This window comes from Cajanus cajan, chromosome 2 (genome assembly GCF_000230855.2).
Source record: "Cajanus cajan strain Asha chromosome 2, NIPB_CcT2T_4, whole genome shotgun sequence".
In the NCBI taxonomy this organism is placed as follows: Eukaryota; Viridiplantae; Streptophyta; class Magnoliopsida; order Fabales; family Fabaceae; genus Cajanus; species Cajanus cajan.
Genome location: NC_138518.1, coordinates 11,285,788 through 11,299,402, shown reverse-complemented (window position 1 = coordinate 11,299,402; position 13,615 = coordinate 11,285,788). Strand labels below are relative to the sequence as shown.

Genomic DNA, 13,615 nt, shown 5'->3' with positions numbered 1-13,615 from the left:
TGGAATTGCGTCGGGCGTAGGATAAATGTGCTAGGCGCGGAGACCTCTGTAGGTCTCTGTGTAGACTATTCCAGACACAAAGTGAGCGCGCCAGGCATGAAGTCATTATTTGAGTTTGCGCCGTGTGTGATCTGAATGCGCTGGGCGTATGGTCTATTTGAGGAAAACCTTTTATAATTGAGTTTTTATGGAACTTTTAAATGTTGAATCATATCATCTTTTGATGTCATATATTTGGTATGGAATGTTGGCATGATTATGGAAAAGTTTGTATGTAACTATGGAATATGCTATGTGTACTTGGTTTGGAAAGCTAATAGGACTTAGAGGAGTAAGGTTATGGTATGGACTGGGAGATCTCTTGGTGAGATCAGGATATAGTCTTTGGGAAAATATGGAATTTGGGAGTCCCATGATGGGGATTCCAATATGGAACTTTTCCAAAGTTTGTATGATAAACCACTTTAGATGTTAGGTAGATTCTGAAGTACTCCTTTAAGCATTCTATTTGCTATCGGTATAAGGGCAAGGCTAAGTCATACCGATGGATGAAGTGGCCAGGATCACCAAGGTTACATGACGATGTAATCCAACTGTATATTTTCCATGAGAGGTTAGGTGTGTGACATGGGCAGGTGACATGTTCACAAATTCAACACTTGGTTTGGATGTGTTAAGGTCAACATTTGGTTTGGATGTGTTGGCTACTTCATGGGATTATACAGTGGTGTGATGTTCGTTTGGATATGGAATATGTATGCATTGGTATGGATATGTATACAATAGATTTTGGATTTGGTTTATAATGGCATGGAGATAGACATGTAATAATGTTGTCATTTCCTTGGTATGGATAAATGTTGTTGATGAATATCTGTTTTGATGATATTTCATTTATATTGTACTATGGTTGGTCTTATACGTGTTAACCCTTATATTTCCATGATGTGGATTGTGATGATCTCACTATGTGGGGGAGCAGATCAGGTGTGAGGCTTTGGGATGGCAAGGAGTTTTTTGGTAGCTGCTTTGAGAAGTGGCTAGACTTAAAGCTTGACCAGCACCTAGGGTGATTTATTTTGATATTTTCATGATGTTGTAGATATATTACCTTTTTGGATGACTGTATAATCTTACTGATGATGACTCTTTTATGAAGTTATGTTTTATTTGATGAAAACAATTTACATGTTTTTGAATATTTTCACTCTAGTGTAGCTGACATTTGCTCTCTTTTCTTTAATATATATTATTCTTATGTGTTGTTTAGGTGGTTGTTGATGTGGCGACCTAAGGCGGGTCGTTACAAAAATGCTCAAAATTCAACAAATAATTTAGATTGAGAAGTGTAAAAATTGGCTGATATTACTAAAAAACAAGAGGAGGCCAATATTCAACTACAAATTGAATTACAATCCCAAAGAGAATTGATTGATGCTCAACAAGAGCAAATGAAGAAAAATGTTGAGAATCAAGTGAAGCGTCAAATTGCTAACTTGTTGGAAGAAATGTGATGTTGTAGACTTTCTACTGACTCAAGTGCTCAAGTTAAAATGTAAGTTTTATTTATTTATTTTGAAATCTTTTATTAATTAATATTTTATAATAACTTATATATGATTACATTTTTAAAAAACACCAATTATTTTATTTTTCTACATATTTATTATTTTTTTCTTATATTTATTTGTAGGGCTGGAAATTCATGAAGATGCTATCTTTTTACCCCATTTTAGGAGGATAGTCTATTTAATTTAAAAATTATGGAATGTTAGTAATTGTAATAGTTTAATATGCAATGCTTTGGATTTAAAATGTTGTTGGTATTATGTTTTAATTTTTGTTATTAAACATGTAATAGTTCATTTATATTTAGTGATTTAGTGTTTTAACTTGTGTCCAATACTCACGTATTTACTCTAATAAATATTTTTATGTTTTAGTTCATTATTTTACATGTACTGTATTATATATATATATATATATATATATATATTAATGTTATATTTGAATTATTTAATCGTGTATTTACTTTAATTCATTTTTATTTTAACATTTAAAAAAGTGACGAGTGCATTATTTTTTAATTAAATAAATAATGATAATCAAATAATATAAATTATTATAAAAAAAATAGTTATAAAATGCTATCAATTAAAATTAATAATCAGTGACAAAATATTGACATTTAATAGCAATAATAATAATACTTTATTATTATTAATAATTTTTAGTAGTGATGATTAAATTGTCACTATATAGTCTCGTATACTTGTGACAACATGATTTTGTCATTATTGTGTATGAGTATTAGTGACAATATTTTTATCACAGCAAATATTTTATTTGTGACATCTAAAAAATAGTCACTAATGAAATAGTGACTTGCGTATTAGTGATAATTGGTGACAAATCAAAATGTTGTCACAAGATATATGTAGTGACAATTTTATAAGATTATAGTGACAAATATTATCATTATTAAAATCATTTTTTATTATAGTGAACAACGTCAACTACAATTTTCTCGGGGAATAATAATATTCATTTTCCATCTTTCATTGCTTCCCCTAAATGAATCATGGACAAAAATGAGGACAACTTTCACTTCAATAGTTAAGGCCTAAAAAATCTATTTCTAACATCAAGGGTTTTGACCAAGATGTTGATTTCACAAAACAAATGTCAATATTGTTCTTTCAATTATTCTCAAACAAATCACAACAAGTGTTGGAGCAAAACAATCATTTACATTAAACAAAATGTTAAATAAATAATACAATAAGTATTTCTAGTAAACAATGAATAATATCAGCTATTGATTAAACCCAACAAAAATCCAATGGTTCAAACCACATTGTCTACCCATGGACAACATGAAAACATACTTTATTTTGTTAGTCTACCTATGAACCGAATGAAGTCCAAGAGCATTGTAGATTTCACCTAAAATGTTGTAGAACGTTGATCAACATCCTAGGCAACCAGCCAAACACTTTGGAGACAACTCTTGCACCAACTATTTTGCCACCCTCTCTCAAAGCAAATCTTTGTATTGTATATAAAAATAAAATGACTACCATCAGATCATGTTGTTGAATGTAGTCCACAAAGAAAAGGTCTAGTATGAAAAAAGACAATACATAGACAATTATAAATTAAATTCTAGACCTTCCAAATCCATTAAAAAGTAAACGCTACTACATTAGTATTTAGGAGATATATAACTAGAAAAAAAAATGTTACACAGAATTAACAGAATATAAAAACTACTTAAATATATAGAACATTAGTTTAATTGAATTCACTTAGAGTAACTAGCCTTGTAGTTTCTAGTTAATACTTAGTACTAATGTTTAAAGGTGCTTAATCAATTTCCAATTTTATACTATCACATGACATAAAATGACAATGATCAAACCAATATTGGTTGAAACAAGTGGTAACAACTTGTATTCCTTAACCAAGTTATATAAGGTTAAATTTCTAGCATTAGGTATGAAATAAACTATGTTGAAAAAAAAATATTCACTTTTTCATGGTCTTTAATGGAGATTAGTCACTACTTTTGACCATAAATGTTTCGTACCAATGACATAGTTATTAAAGACTTTTAGCAACATTGTAGGAAACGTTTTAAAAATATTACCAAAGTGGTATTTTGCAACATTTTAATAATGTTGCTCTGTTTTAGTAAACTTTGTTAAATGATAATTGGTATTAGTATATGTTGTACTACTCTTTATACTTTATGACTTTTGTCTATAAGTTCTTTAAGGTTGAAAATATCTTAAGTTTTTTTTTGACAAGAGAAGATATCTTAAGTCAGTCATCACTGTTAAATCAGACGAAGAAATTCCCAATAAGGTTTTGAATGAGACAAATATAATACATGTTGTTATTCCTAACAAGTGTGTTAGTGTTTCAGAAAAACATAAGTACAACCAAGATGAAGAATAGAGCATGTACCAGTCCCTATGCCAGAACCAAGATAAAGGGTAAAAGCTTCAAGCACCAGAAGGAAATTGATCAAGCATTGAGACTAAGCATGATCCCAATTCAGACGAAAGGCCAACACAAGTGTCCAACAAGGCCAAATCAAGAACATGACAAAAGTGTGTCAAGCACAACCTAAAGCGCAACATAGAGACTCAGACGAAGGTTGGTCCAAGATCAAAAGCAATTCAACAACATATCAGATGTAGGACAACACAGACTAAAAAGTATTCCAGACAGAAACAAAGTTTGTCCACCTATCATAATGATCAGACTAAGACAAAGGTCAAGATTGAGATGCACAGGACTAACAGACGTAGACAAAGATTACCATGCAAGCATTTAAAGAATCAAGTCTCAAAAGACAAATCAATGCAGACCACACAAAAGCTCTCAAATGAATGCGCAAGAAATAGAAGAAGAAAAGAAAGAGAAAATTAAGCGTAGAAGTAAAAGCATGCATGTGTCAGAAAAAGTACATTACTTTCTCAGATAAGGACAACACTCCATAGCTACGCAACCAGAAAAGGACAAAAAGGTTCCTAGGTCTCTGCTAAAGTCAGACACAGCTACTAACAAGGCAAGAAGAATTCATGCAATGTCTATGAACAGGAAGCAACATTTAATGCAAGAAAAGTACGATAAATTCAATTCGTTATTTGAAAAGAACGGTTTTCATTTAAGAAGCATTTCCCTAAAGCAAACGATAAATTCCCAGACAAGAAAAGTATTTTGTTGAATCAACTCTAGGCAGTTCCAGGTTAAGATTCTTTAACATTATTTTACTGGACAAAGAGGAGCTATCTTGCGAAAAAGTTTTTAAGATTCCTTTGTTCATATACGCACATATATTTAACCCCCCCTTCTATGTATTTTTCCGCTAACTTCAATCACTAAATCTATATTACATATCAAAAATCATTTATCTTATGTTTTACTTTATGAATCTATACTAATATATAAAAAAGATATCGCTTTAGGTAACCTTTAGTCTTCACATTTGATAAACTATTGTACCTTTCTATTATTAAAAATATTAAAATATTTTTTTAATAAATACCACTATCTTTCAATAATTACCTACTCTACTATTTTTTTTAAAAAATAAATATTAAGAGGCACAAAGTGCCTCTTAAATTTTTAAGTAATAAAAATATTAGAAATTAACCCTAACCATATTCAAATAAGTTAATCACTTTTAACCACTTAAATACTCAAATTCTTAACTACCTTTATTTCTAATCTCAATTTTCATTTTTTTTAAATATAAAGGCATGGAGTGCCTTGACCTCACTAGTATATATAATGTTTATGTATCATTATTTTACTTGATGTGCAACTTTAATTTTGCAAAATAATTAAAGATTTAAAAGTATACTCATTATATGTCATTCTTTTTCTTGATGTGAGATTTAATTTTGGGAAATAATAAGAAAGAACAATATTGAGATAAAAAAAATTTATTCTATTTATAGTAACATTTGTTTAAAAAAGAAAACAATGTTGCAATATCCTATTAACTTAACTTATAGTAACATTTTAATAAATGTAAGGAGACAAATATTGCTAAAGATATTAAATGTAGTAGTGCTATCAGACATTGTCAAACCATAACCCTTGAGCTCAACATATTTGATCGTATTGTTTGTCATTAACTTCATGAACAAACACCCAAGTCCATCAAAATGAGCTAGCAAAATATCAAATTCCAACATTTTAATTCAATTCAATAAATTTAAACATTTGGAATTCTATGCTACAATGTGAAAGAATCAAATCACACTCATAACTTCTTGTCATAAATTTTACAACTCTTCCAAAGTATGCACTCCTCTGTACCACACTATTTAGATCGTTTGATCTATTTACACAAAAATGTGACTTATGTGAAAGAATCTACTGGCCCACATAATCTCTCCCTGTCAATTTCACAATTCCCTTGAAGTTCATGTCAATCATGTGACTCTCCCAAAGTCCACATTCCACTTCCGTACCACATTTGGTTGTTCAATTTCATCATTGAGGCATGATTTTGACAATGGCAACGTAGGTGCTTCCTCATCCATGTAACATATCACAAGTGTTGCCTCTTAAAATCTTGTAGGACGTAAGTATTGCCTCCTAAGTGGATTAAGGCTTTTAGGTTTCCATGGGTAGAGAAATTAGAATGAGGAAAAGATTACAAAATGACACATAAGTTGTTTAATTGACATGGCAAATTTAAGTGTATTGATGTGGTAGCATGTAAGATTTGTTTTAAAGTTGTGTCAAATTAATAAAGCGCGATATGAATTTAATATAATTATAAATAATTTATTATATCGATATAGGTTAAATTTGAATATGCATCCTCTCCTGTATTTAGAATGTCCAATATGAGAGAGAGATGCAAACAAAGAGTAGATACAAAAATATCTTAAAGGTACATAACAAGACTGATTCACAAAGATTGATGTATGAATAAAAAAATATGCAAGACAAATTGAATTGTTCTATAGATTTATAGTTGTGACACAAGAACAATTCTACACCATACAAACACTATACAATCAAGAACAAAACATATAGCACGAATCAAGACACTAAACAAAAGTGTTTTAACTGAACCAAAACATACAAGGAAGCTTAAGGAAAGTGTTTACCAAGAAGACCTTGTTATGATACCAAATGATGGAAACCTTATGGAGCAACCAGATTGATATGGCTTCTCCTTCAAGTTCCTTCCTAGATCTTTTGTTTCTTGATACTCCTCAAGCTTCTTCAAGGTCTCTAATGGAGGGAAAGACCTCTAGTTCCACCTTAGAAGGTGAAGAACTTTCTTCAAGTGGTGTCATTTCAAGTTAGAAGATAAACCACTTTAACTCTCACCACACTGTTAAGAAGAGGATAAAAGAATTAGAAGCAAATCAAAAGGAGAATTTAGACTTTTGAGAGAGAGAATTCTAAGTAGAATACTCGACCAAATCTCATATAACATCCAAAAGTCAGTTTTACAAGTGAAACAATATAATGTATATATACTGGTGGAGAAGCTTGTAGTGGAAGCTAGATAAGGTAGAGGCAAGTTAGGGACACTTAGATCTAGATTAGCCAATCATAGAGTGTCAAGTGTTACCTTGTCCCCTTGTCTAGCCAAGAGGCAAGTGCATGTGTTGGAGAAGCTGACAAGGAAACTCAGCCAAAGGAGAGCTAGGCAGCCATGCTTGTTTTTCTTCGTCTAATCCAATCCAAAAATCTTGGAATTGGTTTAGGTGAGACCCAACTAAATGAATTCCTTGGATTAAATAGAGAAAAACAAACTTAATATGTAAAATTTGGCCTAGGCCCACTAAAGGCCCAATTGCTAGCTTCACCTACACATTTGTTATTTGCCACCCCACTACTGAAACTAAAAATATGAAAACCTATGCCCTTAATACAAGGTCAAATGAAGTAAAAGCCTCCAAGCAACATACCTTAAAATCCTAAGGTATGACCTAAAAGAAAAATAAGGGTGCCTTACAAATACAAAGCTAAAAATAAGTCTATACAAGTATCTACTACATACAAGGTACAAGAACTCAAACTACACAAGGTATGTATAATAGAGACTATGAGACTAAAAAAAGGAATTATACTCAATGTTCATGTAGAGCATAGGTCTAAAAACACCTCCTCTGAGCCTCCTCTAATCTCCTAACCATGAACCTACTTAAAGGTCCAATGGCCTTCAAGTATAAGCTCTCTATGGATGGTCCTCCATCAAAATCACTATCTCAGAAAGAGCTACACCAACCAAAAATTAAAAAGAAGAAAATCATCATCTCAACAAGCATTGATATGAATAGACTTTTAACTTTTCTTTTTCAACAAATTACATTGTGCATAATAAGCAATGAATCACTATTACCTTCTAGTCTTGGATTTGGAGTCTCCTTTTTATTTTGTTGATAAATACAACAATTGTAACACATAACCAATCATATATGTTGTTGAAGAATTGAAAATAGGCATGTCTCCACAAGCTATTTAGAAATAAAGTTCCACAAACACCCCAAAATCCAACACAAAATCCTAACCCAAGGCTGATGTAAAATCCAAAGTTCATGTATTCATGGGTGTCATTCTCACCAATTATTCCATTGTTATCACCTGTGCATTGTTTTTTGAGTGGTGGGCCACAAAGCCCAACATTCCCTACATACATGGAGGCATCAAAAGATTGAAGTTGAGTGCTTATTGGAATTTCTCCTGATAAGTTGTTGAAAGACAAGTTCATGTAACTCAGAAAATTCAAATTTGAAAAGCTTGTTGGCATTCTACCATCAAGATGGTTTCTGGACAAGTCAAGTGATTCCAACATTTTCATATCACCAATGTTGTCGGGAATGAATCCTGTGAGATTATTTCTTGAAAGATTCAAGGCAATTAATGCCTTAAGTGTTGTTATGCTTTGGGGTATATCTCCTATTAAGTGGTTATCAGAAAGATCGATGATTGACATAAGTCCAAGAATTTTCCCATATTCTTGGTTTTCTCCTTTCCATATCAATGTCGTTTCATCAACAAAAAAGCCAATTTGAATAGAATTAAATATTATGGCTTCATATATGTAATGGGAAAAGCTTTCTTTTCGAAACTCCACATCTGACAATGCACTTATGTGACTCAAGCATTGTGGTATTTCCCCTGTTATATTGTTTGAAGAGAGATCCAATACTTGAAGAGTTGTTATATCACATAAACTTGTGGGTATGTTTCCTTGGATCTTATTGCCTCGTAGACGCAACACAGTCAAATCATTCAAAACATCAAACCATGTTGGTAATGTTCCTTCAAGAATATTATCCCCAAAATCAATGAATCTTAAGTCTATACTAGGAGCTAGAGATGGAATTTCACCAGAAAGGTTGTTGTTATTTAAATGTATCGACTGAACTTCCTTTAAAGTGCCAAATGAGCTGGGTATTCTCCCCGATAAACTATTGTTTGCCAAATTCAAAACCCATAAATATTTAAATTTGTCCCAACAATTTGGAAGTGGCCCTGCTAGTAAGTTACTAGAAAGGTCAAGATAAGTTAAAAACATTGGCGACATTGAACAAATTGAAGATACAGACCCTGAGAACATATTATTTGAGAGAAACAAACTGTATACATTTGGAGGAAAAAGAGGTAGTGAACCAGACAAATTGTTGAAACGAAAATCCCATTTACTCATAAGACCCGTTTTTATACTTGGCAAGACTCCACTCAGTTTGTTATGGGAAACATTTAAGTATGACAAACTTGATGATATGTCCCCAAACCATTTGGGAAACGTATCCATAATACTGGTATTAGAGATTTGCAACACCAAAAGTTTCCTTTGATATTTGAGCCACATTGGAAATTGAGGCCCCAAAATGCATGATGAGGCTAGGAAGTATCGTAGTTGGAAAAGAGGTACCCAATTTGGATTCAATGTAAAAGAAAGTGAATTTCCACTTAAATCCAATATCTCTAATTTTGACAAGCTTAACAGATGTGTTTTACTAATGATCCCATTCAACTTATTGGAAGAGACTGACAAGAACCAAAGTTTAGAAAGTTGGCCAATAGTATATGAAAGTGTCCCACTCAATTCATTGTGGGAAAGATCCAAAAATTCTAATGATGCAAATTTAGTGACCTCGAATATAGGCAATGATCCATTCAGATGGTTTAAACTAAGATCCAAAGCTTTAAGGCGAGGTAAGTTATCAAATGATAATGGCCCAACAATATTGGTATTTTTGAGTGATAGTCTCTTCAAGGATGAAATCCATGAAAAATCAGGAAGCAACCCGCTGCTAAATGGATTGTGTTCAAGATCCAAAACCTCTAGATCATGTTGTGCAAAACACATTTCTGGTAAGTAGTCACTAAGTTGGCCAGACAGTTTATTGGAACCCAAGTACAACTCCTTAATTTGACATAAAGTCTGAAAGAACTTTATTTGGCTACCATCAAGTTCATTGTTTGAGAGATCAAGAACTGTGAGGACTTTGCTGACATTCAACACCCATGACAAAATTGAAGAGTTAAAATTATTTTCAGATAGACTAAGCATTCGAAGAGAAGTGGAAGAATTAATGTGGGAGAAAGATTTAGGATCGACTTGAGAGAGGTGACAATCATTTAAATAAAGCTCCAATAGAGAAGGGATTTTACTTATTGATGATGGCCAACCAATAGCACTACCAAGATAGACATGTGAGAGATCAAGGTACCTCAAATTAGAAAGCAGAGGAAGCCATTCAAGGTCATTTGCATCCAATTTATGATTATACCCAAGGTCAAGATTTTGCAAATTGGAAAGGTTTGCTAGAGTGTGAGGAATGGAACCATCAAGTCCATTCAAAGCAAGTTTCAACTCTATTAATTGACCAAGTGAACCAATGCATGCTGGAATCTCTCCTATTAAGCCATTATAATTGAGATCTAAGAAAGTGAGATGGTGTAATTCACATATTGAAGAATCTATCTTACCACCCAATCCTCTAGGAATATTGTAAGTTTTCTCAGTTGGCATTGCGTCTGCAAGAAAGATTAAATCTTCACTTCTTGCATTATATGAATGTTGTGGCAGATCCAACCTGGTTACGTGGCCAGTTAAATTATTGCAAGAAATTCCTTTCCATTGGCAACAATCGTCACTGTTCCACGAAGATAGAATGTCTCCTCCATAAAAGAAACCATCTTTCAACTTGAGAAGAGCTTGTTTTTCTATCTCCACGCACTTCTTGGTAGGGGAACTTCCAACGCATAAATAAATGCATAAGACAGACACCAAGCTGAAGAGACAAAACCTGCAACTAAACATGGTGATAAACTCAAATTACCATGAAAATGTTTTTCTGAAATATTAAAATAGAAGAATGTAAAAGTGATCGATGTGTCTACTGAATTCTGATGTAAAATCTAGTTACATATGGGCTATTTATAGACAACAAGTAAAAGAAGCTAACATCAAGTCGTCCATGAAAAATGTTTCTTAAATATACTGTTTTAGTTTGTTACTATTATTGATGATGGTTTACCATTTTAAACCAATGAAAATGGTCCCTTGCAGTAAACCAACGCGTGATTGATGGCCCTTAATTTCTAATGTAAATTGTTCCAAATTAACAGACACAGTAGTGCATTGTGTTTAAAAATAATATTTACTTGACTCAATTGTCGGTCATGTAATACGAAAGACTTTGTGCAGTGAATTGCTTTTAGTATGGTTGGAACGTTGAAAGTTCAAATTAATACTAATGGAAAGAGGGGATCATTACGAGAATCTGCAATAATGTGTAGTTCTTGATCCAATTTCAAATACATGCATGTACATATACTGATGCACACACACTGTAACAAAGAAGACAATGATTACTTATATTGTACGTTATTATGAAATTGTGTAGTTTATTAAACTACGTAATTTTCTATACGTGAATATATGTACTATTATGAAAATGGATCCACTTATTTTAAAAGTAATTCTTTGTAGACTTGTAAGTTGTAATGATATAAAATATTAAATAGTTTTAAAATATTTTATATTTAATTTATATATTAAAATTTTTTAAATTTAATGATTGAATTATTAAAATTTAATATAAAATATAAGTTAATGAGTGAAATAATAAGTCTTTCAAAACTTTTTTTCAAAGTAAGTAGATCCCTCTCTAATAGTTAGTACAAAAAATGTTACATATAGTGACATACAAAAAGTGTCACTATAAGTATAATATATGTAAGTATATGTCTATTTAACATATAGTTATACACAATTTTAGTATTGATTTTAAATGAGATTTAACAACATATTTTGTATGTCACTATAGCCTATACTCATACTTTTAATAATATATCAACATATATTATAGTTATTGTGTGAGTAAAAATAATTTTTAGTAACATGTATAATGTCACTATAAGGTGTGTGTCACTATATGACAATTTTCTTGTAGTGAGACTACAATTACACACTCTACTTCTTTATAACACGCATTAGGTTTTGTTGAAATCAACGTATCTTCAGTTCAACTAAACTTAAGTTGAGGGGCAAGACTTGTGTTAAAAAAGATACCGCGTATGCATCATGATGTCCCTCCTTCTCTCGTGTAAAGTTTCCCCCATAATATTATAATTGTTTTGCTCCTTCCATGCCATCTTCTTTTTGGAACAAAGCACGTCATTTACTCGTTTTGCATGAATACAAATACATATAAAAATGTAAAAAAGGCATTCCAATGTGATTCTTTAGCAAAAGAAGGTGATCAATTTGGATTATATTCCATCAATCAAATGCTAATTACACGGAGTAAATGGCCTTGGTAGGTTTCGTAGAAAATCCATACTAATGGAAGGTTATGAATTTTCAAAAATGGGTGGTATGGCAAAGGAAGTCATGTTTCACTTCAATTTTATATCAGGGCAGTTTGGAATTCTTAAGGAAGCCAGTAAAAAGTTTATGAACAACCAGCATTTTAGTTTCATCTCGGAACTCTAGATCAGGAAACTATATAAGCTAGAGCAAAGATTTATTGTATGCTGTGAGCAAAAGAAATTAAAATAAGAAAACTAAATTGCTTTTTTAGTTTCTATGATTTTTATTATTGATGTTTATTTTTTTAATTTTCAAAATTACACAATTTTAGTTTGTGAGGATTAAAAATTGATAATTGTTAAATATGTCAATATCTTTTATCCAATTTAGACAATTATTAAGTATATTTCACTAGTACAAAAGAGGTGTACTACGTCGGATATTTTAGGCTTTTTACGTCAGAAAACGTACCGACGTAGAAGCGGGAGACGTAAATTTTACGTCAGGGCTTCCAATCCGACGTAAATTTACGTCGGAAATTACGAAACCCGACGTAAAAAAGTCGTAAAAAAACAAAAAAAAAACTTAAGAACGCAGGCAGAACGGCCCGTTCTGCTTGTAGAACAGGCCGTTCTGCTTGCAGCACAGGCCGTTCTGCTTGCAGAACAGGCTGTCTGCTTGCAGAACAGGCCGTTCTGCTTGCAGAACAGGCTGACTGCTTGCAGAACAGGCCGTCTGCTTGCAGAACAGGCCGTTCTGCTTGCAGAACAGGCCGTTCTGCTTGCAGAACAGGCCGTTCTGCTTCGTAGAATAACAAAAAAAAACGTCCACTGCCTACACAAATAAAACAACCAAAAAATCGAATAAAATAGATAACCAGAGTAGCAATGCTAAGTAGAAAAGTGCTAACGAAACCTTGTTTCATACCTGAGGAGCAGCAACAATGTGCAAATGAGTAACAAAGAGTTCATCCCTCTGCAAAAAACAAGAAAACGATTCAGTAACAAAGAAGATGGAGAGGGTTTACAGAGAAAAAAATGAAAAGTGATGAAAAGTGAATGCGCGCGGTGTGCCTCACGCTCTCTTATTCAAATTTGCGTCTTTTTTACGTCGGACCTGGTAGGGTGCGACGTAAATTGGACTTTTTACGTCAGACCTTCCCAGGTGCGACGTAGATTGGACTTTTTACGTCGGATCTTACCAGGTGCGACGTAAAAAAGTTCGCAAAAATTACAAAAATGCCACCGCATTTTTTTTACGTCGGATTTTCGTATTTCCGACGTAAAAGGGGTGACGTAATAT

General features: G+C 32.4%; 1 protein-coding gene and 1 long non-coding RNA gene across 5 annotated transcripts; both read right to left on the bottom strand.

Annotated features, from left to right (window-relative positions):
- Nucleotides 1-2,683: 2,683 nt before the first annotated feature.
- Nucleotides 2,684-4,623, bottom strand: LOC145954149 (uncharacterized). Its single transcript, XR_014431309.1, has 2 exons — nt 3,970-4,623; nt 2,684-3,048 (listed from the first exon to the last, which is right to left on the bottom strand). It is a non-coding gene; the product is annotated as an uncharacterized LOC145954149 (long non-coding RNA).
- Nucleotides 4,624-5,695: 1,072 nt separating this feature from the next.
- On the bottom strand, nt 5,696-10,990 carry LOC109814276 (receptor-like protein EIX2). Of its 4 annotated transcripts, none has more exons than XR_003805552.2 (2): nt 7,112-10,989; nt 5,696-6,868 (listed from the first exon to the last, which is right to left on the bottom strand). XR_003805552.2 is itself a non-coding variant. In XM_029274547.2 (2 exons), the coding sequence occupies exon 1, from the start codon at nt 10,817-10,819 to the stop codon at nt 7,889-7,891; it is 2,931 nt and encodes a 976-aa protein (XP_029130380.2). In that variant the 5' UTR covers nt 10,820-10,990; the 3' UTR covers nt 5,696-7,746; nt 7,886-7,888. The 4 variants fall into 4 exon arrangements, 2 of the variants coding, with proteins under 2 accessions (XP_029130380.2, XP_020234250.2); XR_003805556.2 differs by having other exon boundaries at nt 7,614-10,989; XM_029274547.2 differs by having other exon boundaries at nt 5,696-7,746; nt 7,886-10,990.
- Between the last annotated feature and the right edge of the window lie 2,625 nt (nt 10,991-13,615).